Source organism: Cydia fagiglandana, chromosome 12 (genome assembly GCF_963556715.1).
Source record: "Cydia fagiglandana chromosome 12, ilCydFagi1.1, whole genome shotgun sequence".
In the NCBI taxonomy this organism is placed as follows: domain Eukaryota; kingdom Metazoa; phylum Arthropoda; class Insecta; order Lepidoptera; family Tortricidae; genus Cydia; species Cydia fagiglandana.
Genome location: NC_085943.1, coordinates 8,162,299 through 8,184,002, shown reverse-complemented (window position 1 = coordinate 8,184,002; position 21,704 = coordinate 8,162,299). Strand labels below are relative to the sequence as shown.

At 35.2% G+C, this 21,704-nt stretch overlaps 1 protein-coding gene and 1 long non-coding RNA gene across 2 annotated transcripts in view; both read left to right on the top strand.

Moving 5' to 3' along the window:
• Window positions 1–21,258, top strand: part of LOC134669527 (zinc finger protein basonuclin-2-like) — a 37,406-nt gene extending 16,148 nt beyond the window's left edge. The window contains exon 2 of the mRNA XM_063527130.1: window positions 16,977–21,258. Coding sequence (XP_063383200.1) covers window positions 16,977–20,105 — 3,129 coding nt within the window. The 3' untranslated portion in view covers window positions 20,106–21,258. The remainder of the gene's footprint in view (window positions 1–16,976) is intronic.
• LOC134669227 (uncharacterized) lies at window positions 1,699–3,654 on the top strand. The gene is made up of 4 exons (XR_010098877.1): window positions 1,699–1,812; window positions 1,903–2,054; window positions 2,169–2,717; window positions 3,078–3,654. It is a non-coding gene; the product is annotated as an uncharacterized LOC134669227 (long non-coding RNA).
• Window positions 21,259–21,704: the final 446 nt, after the last annotated feature.

The window sequence follows — 21,704 nt, the reverse complement described above, 5'->3', positions numbered from 1 at the left end:
TTCGCCACCACCACCTGGCGGGATAAAAAGTTAGTTTTCCTCCCAATTAATTTTTAAGTAAATATGGGATAGGGTAAAATGCCCCAATTAGAAAAAAAGTAATCGATCATGACGTCTCTTTTTATTAAAAAATTAAGTCACAGCAAATATGTTACAAAAAATTATTAACTACATGTAATTAAAAACTACATAAAGCTACAACTAACTACAATATAAACTAAAATTATAAATAAAAACCTGGCTCCAGCTCTGTGCCTTTGGGCAGGGTGCCAAGAAGGCTGGCGGCATTGCCGCGCTGTCCAATTGTATTTTTCCACAGTTTTGTCTTTTCTGGTTCCACTAGGTACGGCCAGGGTTCAGCATCAGCTCAGCTCTATGTATACTAATACCTTCTCCCGAATGTAACAAACACTTTTCTGAAAACCACATCAAAATCGGTTCAGCTAAACGCGAGATAATCGCGGACAAATACACCGTGTAACATGAGGAAACCGAAATATTTTAAACCGAATAATTTTAACTGCGTATTCCTGATCATATTTAGAGACAAAAATGTCCTATAAACTTTTTTGAAATTCGCCTAGTTTCAGAGATAATATTAATTAAAAAAAAACAAGTTTTTATTGTTACACAGTGTAAAAGACCTTTTTGATGGTGATGTTGCTGCTATGGGACGTAGTCTAAAATATCCTTCTTGATAGATATCAAAAAGTGACAAGTAACGCTTTGCAAAAAGTAGGTTTTACGAAAAAAAAATGTAAAAATCAATTTTAAGTGAAAAGTTTACCAATCAACATCAAATAACATTTATTTTTATGTACATGTACATTCAAGAAATTGAAAAAACAAAACAACAACAAAAATTTTTTTTTTGGTGAAGTATACCTAAACTCATCTTACATTTTTTCTTTCTTTTGACCTCAGAAATGCGTGGTTAAAGCTATTCGGTTTCCTCATATTACACCGTGTATACTTACAAACATTCCGTGTAGTTTTGGACATATTATAAAAGTTATTCAACGATTAATGCAGGTGGCTGGTAATAGGGCACTTTACCCTATGATAATAAATCTTCCTCGCGCTATCCCAGCTTTTTGCCACAGCTCATGGGAGCCTGGGAACTGCTTGGCAACTAATCCCGGGAATTGGCGTAGGCACTAGTTTTTACAGAAGCGACTGCCATCTGACCTTCTAACCCAGAGGGGAAACTAGGAAACTTGTTGGAATTAGTCCGGTTTCCTCACCATGTTTTCCTCTTCACCGAAAAGCGATTGGTAAATATCAAATGATACCTATTTCGTACATAAATTCTTTTCAACTTTACCGTATGATAAGCTACAAAAAAAAATTTAGAAAACTAAGGGATTCAGATAGGTCATTCATTGGCTCCAGGGAACCCCTTAATGTAAATTACAGCATCAAAGTTGGAAGCAACAAAACTTACGATGTTATTTATATGTACCAATGTCAGCAATTATTGGTAAAATTGTGTACCTAATTATTAATTTCGAAAAATAAACTATAAATCTTCAAATATGAATTCATATCCGTTAGCACTCGCGGATTGGACGAATTTTGTGCGGCACTGGCACACACCCAATCACGGATCAATATTATAACGCGCGCCAGTGGCGCGCGAGCTACATGGATCACGCGATCGCTAGTCAGGCGCACCCCCCCCCCCCCGCCACGAACCTGTAGCTGCGCAGTTCATGAGTTCACATCAAAATGGCGCTCGCTCACTCGCTGTGCGTAGAACGTAGTACTTGTGTAAACGTGTAAATAAATTGGAGATAGCATACAAGAAAACAGGTAAATATAAGTATTAGATATACCTTTACTTTCTTGCATCGAATATCTAGTGAAATCTGCATTAGACCTCAAAACGTTATGTACTTCCAGAAAGGGTTCGCGGTTCAACTTTTTTCTAACGGTTTCCTCGGCGTCCTTTACAAAGTCCAGTTGATATCGTGTCCTGTCCACGTCCAGGGTGGATCAGACCTGATCTACAAAATCTTGGAGCAGCCGCTTTCGTCGTATGCCATTAAAAAAATGTAAGTATTTATTAGCTAAGTACATCTAAATTTAAAACGATATTAGTACATGCTTGATTGTGTAGGTTAATTAAATAGTCACCAACACTAATAAATTGTGTTATTCTTTTACAGTAAAACATGCCCGTTATTAAAATTTGGTCAGTAGACCAAACAATCAAGAAAGCTGTTCCAATAATGGACCCAACTTTAAAAAATATCATTGAAAAAGGTGAGTAAATCTAAATTAATTTGACTTTTCGTAATGAAATATTTTTTGTGTAATTGTAGAATGTAGTGTATTGTAGAATAGACTATAATTGGATACCTACTGTTAAGCATTAATGTGCTGACTCAAACCACATTTATTTTGCAGTAAGATGTCAATTTAAAAATTTGACGCTTGAAGTTGACAAGATAGAGCTGATGCTGAACCCTGGCTGTACTTAGTGGAACTCAGGTTTGGTGCAACATAGGCCCACGCTATTTTGATCATCCGTCACATAGAGGGAGAGCAATACCCAAGATATAATTCATAATCCATTTTCTTCCAGATGAGGTACCATCCTAAATATAGTAGTTCCATTTACTAATCTTATTAACTTTTTCTTTTCCAGGAACCATTAACCAGGGTTCAAGTTGCAGAGCTATCCGAAATAGCTGCGCCTAACATTGTATTTTTAGGTGAGACTTAATTATTATTACAATGATAAAATGCCTTACCTGCGAAGCATAACACTGTATGTTTCATATAATTTATAATTAATCATAATATAATCTATATGAAACATACAGTGTTAAAACGTAAATGTATTGAATAAACCTGTGGCCCTAGTGAAAAAGGGTACAAGTGTCGCGCAGCTTAGTTGTAAAAGGGGCATGGAACTTACACCCTTTTAAAACTGCGCTGCCCGAGACTTGTACCCTTACTCACTAGTAGTGCCACTTAACGTAATACGATAAATTATCTTATTTGAGGAGGAAGTATTAAATTTGGGGGCCTATTATATTACCTGTTTTAACCATTATGTTTTTTGTCCACAGATAATGAAAATATAATTATATTACTTGCTGGTAGAAAAAACGATTGTTAGCGAAACTGAGATTCTGCCTACGTCGTTACAACTATTGATGGCGGCTTACTGCAACTTGAATATGGAATATCCAGTGGACTGTCAAAACACATTAGAATTTATACAAAGGTATATTTTTAAAATAAATCCTAAAGAAGGAAGTCATAAGTAATAGTTTTTGATTTTTAAAAAGCGTTTTTCAATTAAAAGACATGTCAAGATCGCTTAACTTCTTGCAAGTTCTTTCTAATGCTAAAAAAACTAACTATAATTAATGTCAGTAACAAACATTTTCAGACAATTCGTTACTTGAAATGGTATAGGTTTCACGCATTAGATTCACATAGGCCTTATTAACCGAAACTTTTATAAGACTAATTCATAAGAAGTACTTATGTACATAAGATATAATTTATAGTGTCGTATATGTCTTCTACTTTTTGTACTCTGTCACAGAATAAATAATAATAATATGCACGTAGACGTGTATATACGCGTGTGCTCTATAATTTTAGTGTGTGAAAATCAATAAATTTATTTCTTTGTAATTTTGTTTTTTATTAAATAACCTCCAAACTGTAAATTGCTTGTTGTTTGTATATTATGACTGATAAAATTAGTTCGTTTTACATGTTATTAGGCGATATTTCCTAAAGAATTCAATACAAATTTTGTACATTTACATGCTATCGATAATTCTCAGGATTTTGCTATTAGCAAGTTGGTATTTGTTTTCTTATGTACTTTAATAAATGCAGTCTGCAGACAGGCTGCATTAATTAAAATACATAAGAAAAAAAACTAACGAATGGTTAATAACTAAATCCGGAGAATTACCGTAAATGTACAGAATTTGTATTGAATTTTACAGAAAAATATCCCCTAATAACATGATATATTACCTAATTTTACAGGTAATAATACACAAACAACAAGTAATTTTACCTTGCCCATATTTAAAATCACAGTTTTCTTATGTAAAAATACATAAATTGTATCAGTAATATTACCGAATAAAATGTAAAAATACTTAAAAATCATTAAAAATACATAAAGTTTGTGGTAAAATCACATACGCAAACTGTAATAAAACACAATAATTTTGTAATATTACTGAATAAAAAGTAAATATACTTAAAAAAACATTAATAATAAATAAAGTTTGTGTAATTTTACAGACGAAATCTGTAACAAAATACATAATAATTCGGTAATATTCCCGAATAAAAAGGAAAAATACTTAAAAAAATCATTAATAATACATGTACTTTGTGTAAATTCACATACGAAATCTGTAATAAAACACATATTACTTCTGTGATATTACCAAATACAATGTAAATATACATAAAGTATCATTAATAATACAAAAACTTAATGTATTTTTACATACGAAATCTGTAACAAAACACATAATAATTGTGTAATGTTACCGAATAAAAAGTAAAAATACTCAAAAAACATTAATAATACATTAAGTTGGTGTAATTTTACACATGAAATCTGTAACAAAATACATAATAATTCGGTAATATTACTGAAAAAAATGTAATCATACATAAAAATCATTACTAATACACAAACTTTATGTATTTATACATACGAAATTTGTAATAAAACATACAATTACCCTGTAATATTACCGAAAAAAATGTAAAAGTACGTAAGTGAAATTTTACGGATATGTAAAATTACATAAATGAGATTTTACAGATTATGTAAAATTACATAAGTGAGATTTTTACATATCTGACAGTATGATTATGTAAAATTACATAAATGTAATATTACATAACCGTCAATTTGTTTGATTATGTAAAATTACATAAATGTAAAATTACATAATAATGAAATCAGGTCGATATGTAAAATTACATACGCCTTGTAAAATTACATAATTATGTAAAAATACAGAAAAGTTAGGGCAACGAAAGTTGCCCTAAAATTATGTAAAATTCCCTGAATATTTTTAACAGTGTACTGCTTTCGATGATTGTCAAAACGCTTTACCTGAAATTAGCATGGCTATCTTTTATTCAATATTCGACCATACTTGTATGCTTTAAAGTCTATTTTTCCATATTGTTCAGATATATTTGACACGTTGACCGCTTAGATACCATTGGTTTTTTGACAGCTAAGGTATCAAAGACTTGTTGTAAGTGTAGAAATTAATGAATAGCGACTGTTAACATATTTGTGACACGTTGAGCGCTCACAAGTAAATACTACCATGACAGTCAACAACTTTTTGACAGTTTAAACGTTTACCTCTCTTTGAGCACCTGGAGTGTATAGCGACTTCTGCTGCTGACTGTACTTAGGCACGCCTAAATTAAAATACACGCGGGTAAAATACATCTACCGAAGAGCGAAGGTCAATCACATCATGACTAAAGACTTGGGCAGTTTAACGTGTTAGACACAATGTGTCAAAAGAAAGTGTGACAGCTATTTGACACATTATTTTCAATTAACAATGAAGTTCTAACTGACTAACTCAGTATCTTAACAGTTACAGTAGATGTGCTTAACTGGCGGAAACTAATAATTATATACTCGTATGATTAAGCTTAGAAATAAATGAAATATCACTTTATACATAATTATAGGCATTCCAAAGTTATAAACAAATAAATAAAGTAGGAATCCAGATTCACAATGCGACCTCAGCGTTAGTGTTTGTACCAACTAGCGCCATCTATGAAGTGCTTACGGAACTAATATTTGTTGAAGTTCGTTTCTTGTCAAATTTTTGCTTGTTTTGGTAAAGTATCTACTTTGGATGTTCTTTGTATTAAAGATTTTTAAATTGAATAGTAGTAAAAAGGCTTAGCGTAATTATTTTTAATTAAGTAAGCAAGGAATAAAAATAAAAACCCTATTTTGTTGTTTTTATCACTCGTATAAAAAATGATACAAAATGCTTTATTTTATGGGGCTTTTTTTTAATTTATCAACCCATTCACTAGGTATGTTTTCAGGCAAGATTTAATTTTATTTTATTTATCTCTATGCTTAAAAAAATAAAAATAAAACCTTTTGAATACCATTTGCATTTTACCTCATACAAGACACGTTAGCAACCGTTGCAACAATTTAAAATTTAAATCCAGCCGAAAAAACAAACTAATCAATCATGAAAACAATCAATCACCATGCAGTGACACGCCTCCGCCCATAAATTATAAACGAGGAAAATTATAAAATTATAATCGCGAGGCAAAATTATAATTGGCCGGCAAAATTATTAGGTGCAAAGTTATATTATTGCCGCGTTGCCCGCGGCGCGCGTATCAGATGCGCCGACTGACAGGCTAAGTGATGCGCGGACTGATAGAAACTTGGGTTGTAGGCTGTACGTAGGTACCTACGCTGAAACTTAAGTTGAGATTTTGGTGCCCTTTTGGCTCGTTTTTATATGTATATTGCGAGGCTAAGACAGAGACAGTCGTATAGGTAGGTACACTGTAGTCACAATAATATATACTTATTTGATTCTTTTCTTCCATGGCAATAAATCTTAGATACCCAGGTACGTATCTAGATAAAGATAGAGCAAATAATAAACCAAGATTTGGCTGAAACTCCCGACTTTTGTCACGGCAAAAAAAAAAGTTGCAAAAAAATGTCATAAAAAAGCAACATTTTCCGTTTTTTTCCAGTATAGCTAATAAGTAATAATAGATGTCCTTAGTGATGAGATAGTTAGTTCGTATACTACATCTACTTGTCTAGTCCCCAGTACTAGCTATAGATACCGACCACGATAACTTTGCACTGACTTGGCACTAACAATGCATAAGTATAGGTATTAATTACTCAAAGGTTAACTGGAAGAGATTCCTCAAAGTATATAGTTCATAAGTTCGCCTTTGTACTTCTTACTAATTGTATGTTATTTTTAATATGTCTTTTTGTACAATAAAGAGTTTACTACTACTACTACTAATTACATATTCCACAAAAGTGTCATACTTGACGAAGCACTTGGTAGGAAAAACGTGGTCCGACTACATATATTCAAACACGATTCTCAAAACAAAACTATTCCATATTTAACACCACGTTACCACATGGTTTATACACAATAACATTGCAAATTTCCTTAAAAAACAAAAATGACCCGTCGGTTCCGCGAGCCACACAATAGCTTATCAGTAGGGTACGGCCGCCTATTGTTGACCTCGCCGAGGACGCTCTATTTACGTGTCGCACATACGGTTTACTTCAAAAGATCTTCGCAGTATTGTTATCGGGCCACCTAAGATAATAGTTTTTGGACAGCTTCTTGAAATTCTGTTGTTTTTTGGTTTTGCCTAAACGCAGATGTGGCGATAACGTTACGTTAATTTAGTGTATGTTTTGGTTTTGGCAATGAAGTCAGGTAACTTGGTAAGTAGTAGAGTAGCTATTTTTTTTTTGCAAGTTTACCGTGTCAATTTAAAAAGGACATATTTACATTAACTAAATTTTTAAAGCACAAAGTATAAACATAAATGTTTCATAATTTTGACTTACCTGTCGAACGAAAGGTCAAGTAATAAAAATATGGGTATAATTAATCAGGAATCTACGTAGACCCACAGTTTTTACTATGATTAATTATATAAAAAAAAGGATAACTACATTGGCGTTACGTTTGTATAAATTTTAATACCCGTTAAAAATCTTGCTGTAGGTACTTACCTGTACTGAAAGTCGACTGAAATAGATAAATCATTCACGATATTTAACTAAATAGTGAAATGTTCTTACTTAATCTTATACCTTTAAACGAGCAATTCTTGTATATACCGGGTACCGAGAAAATAATTAAAACATAGATTGTACTCCTTAAACGGTGACACTTTTGTTCAGCAAATTTCAAAAATTATGAAGTATTTAGACTCCGTATTTTTCATACAAAATAAATATTATCTTCAATGGACGCCATCGCTACGCCATATATTCTTAATCATAACAAAATTCGCAATACATTGCATCTTAGAATAAACTTTAAAGTGTATTACCTACAAATCAAACCACAAGTTATTTTTAAAAGTCGCTGATCAAATGTTGGTCAGTATGAGGAGTACCGCCTACAGTTTAATTTTTTGCTCATGTTACAGGCCACACCCGGTATTTATATATTTCGGCGTTCTCGGGAATGGGCCTAATAATTTGAATGAATTGCTATAGGTATGGGGGTTTTCGGGAGCGGAAAATCTATCTAGTTAGGTCCTATCACTGAGAAAACGCGCTTTTTTGAGTTTTTATATGTTTTCCGAGCAAGATATTATTAATAAAGTTGGATATGTATCGGTTGGATATACTGTATATGGAAAGAATAGTCCAAACACATCCACAAATTCACGCTAGACAGATGTTTTGCTCTTACATTAAATATTTTTATTACCACAAAAATTTCGCCCATGTGTACGTAAAACTCACACACAGTTTACAGCTTCACAGATTCTCGGAACATCTACATGTCGGCATTTCAAACACCATTCCTAACAATAAACAATATCTACTAATCCCTCTACCTAGTTGACAACCTCGGCACTTATTATATACCATTATCCTTTTAGCCAAACAAAAGCATTAGCCTTCTGCAATGGGATTTAACACCACATTATAATAGGATCTCTTATCAGTAAACTCGGGTTTAGGTCATTGTTATTGTTATCAGTCACGTCCAGGTAGGTCGTGCCCCCACTCCCGTGACCGCGGGTCTTTGAGGTGTCATGGTTTAGCCTTCGGTAGGATTAGTTGTGATCCAGATCGCAAAGGTTAAACTCGACTTAACAAATTACGCGAAAGCTTGCTAATTCATAAGTTGTTAAAATAACTGGCTAATTCTTAGTCACAGACTTAATGAGTCTTAGTGGATTAGCTTTAAGTGCTGGTGAAGTTAGTGATTGACAATATGTGCGAGCATTATAATAGTCTGAAAAACCTATCATCGTTTGTGAAACGGTGGTGGGAAGACGATCATGTTAAGGTTTGTAGAAGAAACATTACTTATTTACTTTTATTAGGACGAAAGTGGACGAGCCCAGAGCCGCCTTTCCATACAAACGTAGTTCCCATTTTCTTCTCTGGATGTTCATATTAAATTATTTTTATGTATTTGATTAACCACATAGCTATGCCCATTTCTTTGATTTGTTTTATTAAGTATTATTTATGTATTTAACCTTTATTGCACAAAAGAAAACCTTACAGTACAAAAGGCGGACTTAATGCCATAAGGCATTCTCTACCAGTCAACAAATGAGAGTTAGGCATTTAAAAATGTGTATGGATTTTGTTTTTCGCTCCTAACTCTTATTAAAACTGTAACGAAGAATTCGGATTGCATAGCTATGGTTAATTTACATCAAATGGCATAAAAATATTTTCAATAATGTTAATATTTAGGGAGGAAAATGGGAACTACGTTTGCATGGAAAAGCGGTGATCCCCTTTCCTTTTATCTTTGTCTTGAATTTAACTTTTACGTGTTAGGCTAAATTATCTTGATTGTCTTTCGCCTTACTTCGAACAAGTTTAAGTACGACACCAAAAAAACTCAATCTTCCCGTCTCAAATCTCCGATCGATTGACCTTATCCAATTATTATTTTAATACCCATAACGCGCCGTAAGCCGAGATTATCCCGATACTGTGTCCAACGTATCATTACCTTACCTTAAGCGACCCGTAATTTCACGTGGCATCTAAATTGTATCACAGGTTATGTGACGGTTTTAAATTGAAGTAAAGACGTAGTTAATCTGCTTTAAGCTGAAAATGTTTCATTACTTTGTGCAATCTTGTAAGATGTACCGCCGTATGTTTATATGGTTTGATAGCTGTTTTAAATTGTTCTAAAAATTTTACCGACCGAATTTAGCAAAATCGTTCCTTGTACAAGTCAACAATTCTAATAAAGGGTGTACCGCGATATGATTTCATTGTTTTTACCTTAAATTCCGACGTTTCAGCTGAGTTGCACCAGCTGTGGTCACGGAAATAAAAGTGTGTGTGGTTTAATTAAATATGTGTATAAAACGCGAGAGTTTAAAGTGTTAAATTCAAATAAAGTCACTTTTTTGAAAATGTTATAAAGTTTATTTTCGGCTTTGACTCTTCTTCTTCCTCGCGTTATCCCGGCATTTTGCCACGGCTCATGAGAGCCTGGGGTCCGCTTGACAATTTTCGGCTTTGACTATTTGGAAAATATATTTTTATATGTGTGTCGTGAGAAATAGGATGTAAACTGACACGTAACTTGATTCATAGCCCTCAAAAATCCCAAGAAATGTATTCACATGCTTTTGACATAACGTTGTGTACAAAAAACGTTAACAAAATCACATGGTTCAAATGAAAATGTAATCACGAAAACACCACTCAGTGTAAGCTAATATTGTTCCAAAGGCGAAATTCGTCCGCTTTCTACACACAGTGAATCATTCGTGTATGATGTTAATTAAATTACTAGACGCACACAAAACGACCACCCACGGGGCCATGATGCGCCATTGTTGAAAGAATGACAAATATTGATACAATCCGTCAGTGCGCTGTGTCGATATTTAGGATATTAATGCGTGAAACAATGGTACGATACAGAATGTACCGTATTTGCGTTTTTTAATGAAACTTAGAAATTGTAACAACATTTTTTGTTGTCGGTCGGTTATTGGGTGTCTTACCCTAGCCATTTCGATGTAGGTGAAATGTAATTGAATTAGGGCGCCAGTCATTGCATACATTATTAAATACCTGTAGATACGATGAAATATAGTACGAGTAAATAGGTATCTTATAAAATTGTTCTTTTGTAAGTAAATAGTATAAGGTACCAGTGGCGGCGCGTCCATAAAAGCCGATTCTCACCGGCTTGCCTATTTTTGGACGTTTGAGCAGAGTTGTAAAGGAAATATGTATGTCAAATTAGCCCCGGCTTGCCTATGGATATGTTTGACGCGCCGCCACTGGTAGGTACCTACCTTTTTACTATAAGTTTTAAGTTGATTTATTTATTTATTAAAAAAAATAAACAAATTTTATCTATAAACAATTTATAAAGATATAATAATATTAGGTTAATAATACATACTTACTAACAAAACATTCAAAAAGTCTGCCTTGAACGCACCCGCGGCGTCGTATTTTATCTGCAACTTGCATTTGTATGCGTCTGTAATGGCACACGATGGGCCAGCGCCGGCGACTCCAAGGGACGCATTTGTGGGTTAGAGGGATCAAGTGATATTGCTATCTCATTCTACCGCATGGCTGCGTCCCTTGGAGTGGCCGGCGTTGGCCCATCGTGCAGTGGAGCCATAAGCTAAAGCATTGCGTACTTACGACGCAATGTTTTCACAGCTAATTGCTGTATAATATGTCTACACTAATAGTAATATATGTAGTTAATACATAACCATCAGTTATGTTCTTAAACTGGTCATAAACATTTACCAATTATGTCGCAATATTGCTAAGTGGTTGTTGAACCGCGTGTTTAAGTATAGTATGGCAAACAAGTTTTGTCACTATAGTCAAAGAGACTTAGATAGCATAGAGAGGTCCTGCTATAGTAAATTTTGTAATCACAGTAAATTTGCTGCCATCTATCTACACACGATTAAAACACAAAATGAAAATGTACCTAGGTATACATATAATATGGATAAATGATTTTATTATTTTTACATCATTTCGACCCATTTTCTTTCACTGATGTGTTTCCTATGTGTTAAAATTTTTAATATGAAAACGGTGTCGTCAATGCCATCTAGCCGAGCATAGGCCAAAGTGTTTGCGCCATCTATCCGAAAATGACTTTTTCTTGATTTCCGAGGCACGTTTTTTCCTTAGACTTTATTCATCTTATACAGAGTTACATATGTCTTTGCTTAAGTAATTGTAGATTTAAAATAATTTTATTAGTAGAAAAAGGCGGCAAGTTTGAAAAATGTATGCGGTACCTAAGGGTCCATTAACTTTCGGACATTATGTCGTCAACATCCCAGAAAGGGTCCAACTTTCGTACAAATCTCGAATTTTGCTCTTTTTAGGGTTCTGTACCCAAAGGGTAAAACGGGACCCTATTATTTCTACTGACAGAGTGTCAGACTAATTATAAGTACCTGTTTAATTTCATAGGTAATTGTAATTATCTCTCTTACAGTCACCTGTAATAATATGTTATACAACGAAAGCCGTAAAAATATCTGACACGATCTTATTTGTAGAGCTATAAGAGCGTGTCACATATTTTTGCGGCCTTCGAAGAGTAAATTATTGCAGGTGATTGTAGGTACATAAGGCAGGTAGATATGACAAAATGCCGTATTAATAATTGTCGCTTATCGACAGATGTCCATACCAAGTAATAATATAAATAAAATGCCATAAAACACTAGATCTGTCATTAACTAGGCGTGACAAAGATACCTACAACTTTAGTAGAAAACGGTCTAAAGTCTTGAAGATTTCTGCCTAAGATACGACTTTTTGGAAGTAAACATGTTTAAAGTTCATCATTCCGCCATTTTGTGATAAACTGCGAGAAAATAGATACGTTTATCTAGTTAGATGTATGGGAGTGTAATTATTAGGTAGGGGGCTTGCGCGAGGGAAACTGGAAAGTACAGTCGAACCGACAGTTTCGTGGCTGAAAAGATATTTAGGTCTTGCCAGGCGTGGCTCACTCCGCGATTTCATCGCTTTGCTACAGGTAGCTAAAAGGGCATCCGTTGCACCCCAATTTTGGGGAAAGCCGTAAGCCGCGCGTGGCGCTGTCGCCACCTAGCGGCCATATCTGTGCTGATCGTAACAGAAGCGTTTTGTTAGAGAGTGAGTCTTCTGTACCTAGTACTATTATTTATTCTGTGGTCTTGCTTACTTTTTAATAAGAATATCTAGAGTCGAGAGTGTAGAAGGATATTAACACTTTGTAACTTACCTGTTTAAAATTTATCTTAAACGGAACCTTTGCCAAAAAAGCAAATTCATTTACCTACTTTTCCACGGTAGAAAATATATACATCTTTTTGCAAACCCTTTAACTGTCTCCTACAAAAGCCTCCTAAAAATTCTGCATAAGAATAAAATATCAGAAAATGATGTTATCAGGTGTTCATATTGTATGTTTTGCCGTATGTTAATATTTAAGTATGCCCTTTAAAGGGTTAAATTAATTGTTCGTTCTTGAAGGTTAGTAATATAGATCCTCATATGTAGTTAGTTAAAAACTAGAGGCGTTCTCAGGCTTAATGAGCACGTTTCAAAACTGCGTGTAAATCAATCAGAAGCAAAATGGTTGCGCCGCGACTGTACGCGAACCTGTTTACCTACACCATGTATCATAGCTGGAACAATATGGCATGTCACGACAGCGGGTAAAAACGTATCTCAAAAAAAACCCACACCCCAAGCGATTCCCAACCTTAATTCCACAAAATTAGGTTGAGTTTTGAATGGGGCGGCGATGAAAAAATGTCGTGATATATGTCCGCTTGTCCATTGCCGGTAGGCGTGGGTCAGATGCACTGAGATACTCTGCGAATTTATCCTTTGTTATTGAAAATTGAACTGTATGTCAGAGTCATAAGATTTAATGTAGGGTAATTAGTGTGAGTGGGGTTATTGAACTTTGGGTTAAGTTTGGAAGTTAAGTCCAGTTTCAGTGCAGGTTTAAGAATCGGTGTGACTTTGTAAAGAGTTCGGTTTCTTTGTTAAGTTTGGGACAAGTTACATAGTTATTCTGAACCACATTATACTCGTGTCCAGGGCTATAATACAATACATAGTTACGTATAGTTAAGTAAGTACTTACCAATACAGGTATTAAAGATAAAAAGGTCGGCTAAACAGACACCGTAGCTATTTCGTTCCATATTTGAATTCAACCTACATTTACTTAATAACCGTCCTGTAATTATGCAGACGAATATCATTTTTGTTTTATTCTTAAAACGTAGGAAGTTCGAAATCAAAACCTAAGCCTAACATTGTAAAATATCATAAAGTACCTACAAATAACAGTAACATAATAACATAACGTTTAAAAATGTGATATAATTAAAGCATCAACATAATAATGTGATTGGTTAATGACATACCGCGATAAAATGACCACATTATTTTAATACGGACACGGCACCGCTAAAATATGGCCCACTAACTTAATGTAAGCTTTAGGGTTTAGCTAATTTAAGGACGTTAATGTTATGGTTTGAGGCAAACAGTTGTGACGAAAAACATGGATATCGTATGCTTTATCTTTATGCCAAGGGGGTTTTCAGACAAAATTGTATTATTTACTTTTTTTCTTAAAACCATCAACTTTTGGGTTATTTAGACTCAGAATCACAAGTAGGTACTATTGAATGAGACAAAGAAAAAAAGTGTCCCCAGTTTTTCATACAAATTTTGGGGGTCAGTTTTGTATTGCCCATACAAAATGTATATGGAAATGCGTTACAAATCTGTCATTTTTTTTATCTAATTTTTTTCTTTTTGAATCGATAGTCCTCGTGACTCTGATAGAAATATAGGTACATAGGTAACACAAAAGTTGATGAATTTTGGAAAAAAAGGAAATGGTAGGTACACTTAAGTGAAAATGTCCATAAAGGTACCATTCAGATACAGACTACAACAGCATTACTGTTGCAAATATGCGACGTGACATTACAGCTGACTGAATTATTATCTTTAAAAAGAACATCTTTTAAGATACATTGTCGATAAAGGGGTTAAAGCTACGTAAGATAAAACGTGATGGGTAGATTTAAGGGTAAATTTTTTATTAAGTAAAAAAAAATTGGTGTAGATTGTAAATAATGTAGATAAGTATTCACCTTTTATTTTGAGAAACGGCTGCATTTCAACTTATCCCTAATTTATTTTGATGGAAATCTTTAAAATTATCTATGTCAAAACCTCCATTTAGTCCCAAATTATAATTTTAAAAAGATTCTGATACCAGACTAATGACAACAATACTGGCCACATGCATTTGAAAAAACGAAAAAGACATTTCTCCTTACAAAAACGAAATTGCTTTCAAAACGCTCTATAATTTGTCTCGGCTTATCTCATTCTTAGAACTATGTTTTTCCTAAACGACACTTTATTATCCTGTGTTTATCCGTTTTGTTGGCATTGGAGTCGGAATATTTTTTTTATAATTGCCCCGTTTTGGTGAAATTGCCCCTTAGGGTAAACGGCAGTTTAATTTCCAACTTATTACTCCAAGCTCGTATCTAACACAATACTTTCATTTCATAATAAATCCTCCTCCGCACAAAATAAGGTTCTAAATTTAAAGGCAAGGCGACGAGTGAAGCGAGTTTGAAGTGGAGCGGGTGTTTTTCCCCAGAACGGGGTAATGACATGGCAACCCCGTCGCTTACACGGTATAATCGAGTGACAAACGATTTTGGAAGGCGACAATCGAGTAGTCACGGAAACAGGGGCCGGTGGCACGAGGTTTGATCGTTAGTTAATTGGAAGGGTTGTTTTTGCGGAACTTTAAATTTGCGAAAGGAAACGGTCTCGTTTGTTATTTTTATTTTACTATCGTATTCTACACAAATTATCAGAGAGCTTCATCGTCAATTAAGTACTTGGTTGCTCTGGTTATCTTATCTTAATCCTAAAATATTTTTTTAAACTAATCGTTTTATATCCCAACCAACTATATAACATGTTAGTTTTTACATTTTTTCATTCAGTATTTTTTTTCTGTAAAGCGTTTCATGTTTAAGATTTTTTCAATGCATTATGTGGTATAATATTTTTTTTAGTATCTACTGTTTATTAAAAGAGGTAATAAAACAATACTAAACGAGGAATCCTCTGCTGAACATAATTGACCATAAGTACACATAACGCTTCCTGCGAACCGTCTTATGTTCTATATTGAAAGCTCCGAGGCATTAATGTTACAGTTAGAATTATATAAAGTAGTCGCAAGCTCATTTCCTTAGCATGTGTTATTTAGTTGTCTGTCCTACGGCGCTTTTAGTTATTACTATCATATTATAATATTACGTGCTTGTGATACTGATGTTTTGAGTTGATCGAATAAAACTTGAACTAAAACAGGATGACATATTCAAATGTTCTTTCTTTTCCCTTTAAAAAATTGTGAAGTAATCTTCAGCGCCTAATGTCTTCTTATATTTCAACTACTTATCTTGACCTAAAATTTCTTCTGTAAATTGTTGATAAAAAGTACGAACAAGTTAATAAAATAGGAACGTATCGATGTACTTAAAAATAAACCGTAATAAATTATCGTAGTTATTATATTATTCAGAACAATTCTCAATCCATTAAACTAAAGTTAAAGCGTCAAATTAAGTCGAAGTTAACTTTGACATCGCCGGCCCGAATGCTTACCAAATGAATAGTAATTTAGTTTCGGATTAAATCGTTTCCAACACGCGACACCGCCACTTTTCTATTCCCGAGACTCGAAACTCAAACCGTCATTTTACACAATTTTACTCAATTGCTCTCCGTTCTTGGAATTAATTTGATATTAGCCTTTGAAAACGCAAGGTGTGGTTTCCTTACTGATTGTTATTTTGAAGAGTTTCAACAACCCGTGGTTAGGATACGACACGATAATCTGCTGCATTTGTAAAGTACAAATTAAACGTTTGTTATCTTATTATATGGAATATGGTATTATGCTAAGAGCTTTGAGTCTGATTAGAGGCTTTTAAGTATGGAGATGTAGGATGTCTTTTAAGTTAATTGGTGGTTACAAATCACCTTTAATGTGCCGTTTTTCATCCTTTTAACGATTGACCTTCAGATATTTGAAGAGCCAAGCTGTATATGCATGATTTTAACATTGCATTTTTTTTTGTTACAGGAATCTCAGTCGAGCAGTGCGGAGCGATGGAGCGGCCGTCCCGAGCACAACATCGCCCTGCAACAGATCCTCAAGCTGCAAGAGGCCCGTGCGCTCCACAAGACTTCCCTCCTCCCCATCTACAAGAAGAACGGTCTCCCATCGCCACCAGCTAGCCACGACTATGAACAAATGAAAGACAAGGACTACTCAGACTCCAGAGCCATGGAACAAATCAAAATAGAAGCGGAGTTCAGAAAACTGATGGAGCATTCGGCTAAAAGTGTACACGATGAAGACTCGTTAAAGTACTTCCAGCAAATGATGGAAGCTAAACAACGGTTCGAATACTTGAAGAATATCCACGAGAAAGAAAGGAGGAAGTATGAAGAGAAGCATTTAGAAGTCAAGAGAGAGACACTGTCACCTAGCGAGAGTAGGTCTACCCCGCAAACCCACTCACCGCTACCTAGAGCGTCGTCTGCTGAAATGTCGCCTAATCACAGTGTCCATCTTTCTACCTCATCCAGTCCACTCTCTAACCCTAGTCCTAGAAATTCTTCCCCTTTAAGCCACTTACAAAACATGCAGCCTTTCGACTTTAGAAAGCAAAAGGCTAATGACAAAGAAGATACGAGAAAACTTGGATTCGATGTGGGATCAGCCGAGAAGGCTTCTGTAGATATGATGACAAATCAGTTCTTTAACTTCCAGCTGCCTGGCAATCTGCCTATGCCACCTATGACAATGCCGTCAAGTTTTAGTCATCCTGCCGCTGTCGTTGCTGCTCTTAGTCAAAACCCTATGGGCTTGGCATCCTTACAAGCTCTCCTCCCACACATGTCGGCCAAACCAGTCGAGTCTTCAGAAAAAGAGTCAAATCATGCTGCAGGCAAAAGGAGCCCAGACGGTGCGAGATCAGAAGATGAAAATGTACTGAATCTAAGTAAAGATTCTTACGGAGAAGCAGCACAGAACTCAAGAAATATGATGTTAGGCAAATGTATAAGTCCGCCGAAAAGACAATGGGGTGCATCACAGATTCCTTTGAATTTGGGAACGCATTTCATCAACCCCACAACTGGCAAAAAACGTGTTCAGTGTAACGTTTGCTTGAAAACATTTTGTGATAAAGGTGCTTTAAAGATCCACTTCTCTGCAGTTCATCTACGAGAAATGCACAAATGTACTGTTGAAGGCTGCAGCATGATGTTTAGTTCTCGAAGATCAAGGAACCGACATAGTGCGAATCCCAATCCGAAGTTACACTCTCCACATTTAAGAAGAAAAATTTCCCCACATGATGGTAGGAGTTCGCAAATCCATCCAGTTTTATTATCGCCGCATAGCGCAGGGCTAGGTTTACCATCTGTTATGAACACGATGCATCCATTTGGCTCCTACCCATTGCTCAACCATCCCGCAAATATGAGACAGTTTGCTAATCTCCCTAACAATCCCAATATGAACTTTGGTCACCTAGATCAAAGAAATCTAATGCGAAGAGATTATGAGTCAGCAGAAAACAAAGATCAAGATGGTCAAGGTGAATCTGACGACGACGACGGCATAGTTGTAGTAGCAGGTGACGACGACGACGAAGATGGTGACCATATGGATACCAGTGACTATTATTCTAATCTCAATAAATCGACTGGTTCCGTAGAAGATTCAGAGACTGATTATGATCAAAGAAGCGTCGGAGAAAACAATGATGGCCATGAAAGGACGAAAGAAACTGCTAGCCCAGAAATATCTAAGAGAAAAAGGAAAAACTTAAACCCGACTCGACTCCATAATGATGTCTCAGAACATAAAAACAGTCAGCCGCCTAGTGACCATCCACAAGAAGATGTACTTGATCTGAAGAGAGTGAAAACGGAAGACAGCAATATTGATCTTAACCATCAAAAGCAAAGATCAGAAGAGGTGAGAATCAAATCAGAACCCTCTCTGTGCAAAGAAGAACCATCTGAAATTGTCTTAAATGCTCAAGATTTACGTGTCAAAGAAGAACCTAGTGATAAAGTAGCAAATGCAAAAACGACTGATAAGGTTTCTGAAAGCGACCAATTCTCATCTGAAAATGCTTTGAAACGGTTGGAAAGTCTTTCGAAAGGTGACTTCCATAGCTTGGCTAAACGAAATGACAATCATAGCTCGAATGGCCCATACAATTTGTCAATGAATGAATCTATCGATTACTCCGATCGATCACCTTCATCGTCAGTCTCTAGCTACGATTGCACACCCGAAGATATCCAAGGACAAATATTCGGTCACTTCGAGAAAGGGTTCTTCATAAGCTCAACTGACATCCCTTTAGAACCAGAAAATCCACGAAAATGCATCGCCTGCGGCAAAATGTTTCCGAATGTCTATGTCGTTAAGTCTCACTACCAGAACTCTCATTTGAAAGTCATGCATAAATGCAGCGTTGAAGGTTGCAGAGCGTGTTTTCCGGCTAAAAGAAGTAGAGATCGTCACAGCGCCAATGTCCAACTCCATCGGAAACTATTAAGCACAGATTCGCTAAGAATCAGAGAAGAATCACCATTAAGAACTTTAGAAAAAACCAGAGAGCAAATCGACCTAATAGCCAAATATTCAGACGAAGAACCCGGCGTTCCGTACATCGAATCCCACAAATATTACCACGCTAAAGAAACAGACAAGTTAAAGAATCACTTTAATCACCACATGCCTTTTGGCGCACCGTACCCACCTCTACAATTGCCCGAAGCGTATCTAAATAATCGAGACATGTTTTCTCAACACCCGTTCCTATTCACACCATTTGGGATGTTGCCAAATTTCCCTCCAATTCCTTTGGGGTTTCTTCCTCCTAGCTTGAATGGCTTCGGTCCGCAGAATTTCTCCCCTCCATTAATGGGGAAGTTAAACTATTGTGTTGAAGACGAGGCGCCACGACCGAACAAAGATGGATGCTATCCATGTCGGGGTTGCAGAGAGTCGTTCAAAGACTTGTCCAGTTTAAAAGCGCATTGTGAGAGCGTCCACGCGCATTCGCTGCATCGGTGTTCCGTGAGCGGCTGCAATGCTGCGTTCTTCTCAAGGACTAAAAGGAACTGCCACAGTGAGTCCCACATCCGAGTGCAGAACGGTCGAGGCATCCTGAATCCATCGTGACGCGAATAAATATCAGTCCTATCGACTGCGTAATAAAGTCGAATCTCCAGTGCATTTGTGATTTTTTATAGAATTACCAAATAGTAAGTAAGTCTAAGTGTAGTTATGTAGTTAGTATGGTGAATGCCAGTACCTTATAATTCTCATTCAATCTTCGAATGTAAAGGTTTATCACTCTTACCTGCATTACCCACTCATAAGTCGTGAATATAATGTATGATAACTAGCTATAAATTAGTTTAAAGGTAATTTAAATTTAAACATTCCGTAGTAATAATTGTGCAATAATTAATGTAAATAGCTGAAATAATTGTAATAAATGTATAAAATTGTGGCTGTTATGCGTAAGTTTAATATTAATTGTAAAAATAAGGTACAAATATAAGATTTCGTGATTTTATCAGATCTTCTTACATACTTGTGTTTGTACACCATATCAATCAGAATTATCTAATTATTATATATTTTAATGGTGCTAAATAATACTCATGTAATATTACATTGACAATGTTCAGTGACTGGTTTATTAAACCACCGTTAAGATCCAAAAATACATAATTTTAAGATTCTATCTCACCTAAATATCTGATCATGTTGTGATGTATATAAAACTATAGATGCTGTTTGCATATGTGTAGGTATCTAGTATATACATTTAAAGTTATGACTGTAATACAGCAAGCTAAAAAATTTCACGGACACATGAATAAATAAATTAATAAAGTAGGCAAGCAATTTTGCGACTGGGTGTACCTACGTTGGCAATCATTATTTTTCCCAAATATTCATAGTTCATACATATTTCTTTTTAATGAAGAATAGTATCTTTACCCGTAGATAATAAAGATTGCCCAGGCTTATAACGTCATAAGTCATAACTTTAAATGTTTTTTATACTTTACGCGAAAATGTCAAGAAATTTATTCAAAATTGCACAAAAACATCGGGAATGATTTATTTATGCTGTTGGCCCTGTATTCCATAGCTACTTGCAGTTTCTTTAATATAATATGATTCAATGTAAGATTGATTAACACTTGTATAGAACCAAAAAGTATTAAAGCCGATGGACGAGAACCTGTAAATATTAGTAGTAAGCATGTTATACTTCCTTTTGCCAAACGATACTATGCAATAAAATGTTTTGAAAGAACTTGAATGATTTTATTCCATGCCTATAAGTTACCCTATATTTCTTCAACGTACATTCCGAAAGAGCCATTAGCAAAGAGCAGCAGAGCAACAAAGGAATAAAATAAAAAAAATATCTGGGGACGTCTTACACTGTTCAACCTAGCCTCAAACTGAAGCAAAGCGTATACTATGGGTGCTAGGCGACGATATACATATGTATATAGATAAATACAGTGGAACCTGGATAATTGCAATCTCAAGGGACTGGCCATTTTTTGTCAATTAACGAGGTTTTTCATTTAAGCAGGTCGTGTCAATTAACGAGGTTCAAAAAATCGCTGTGTCAATTGTAGAGGTTCTCATTAATAGAGGTTGCGTTCTGACAAATTTATTTTATGGAGGTGCAAATAATCTTTGAAAGTAGATTTACACGCTTAGGTTCTGGGATTTCGGGCTATATATTGC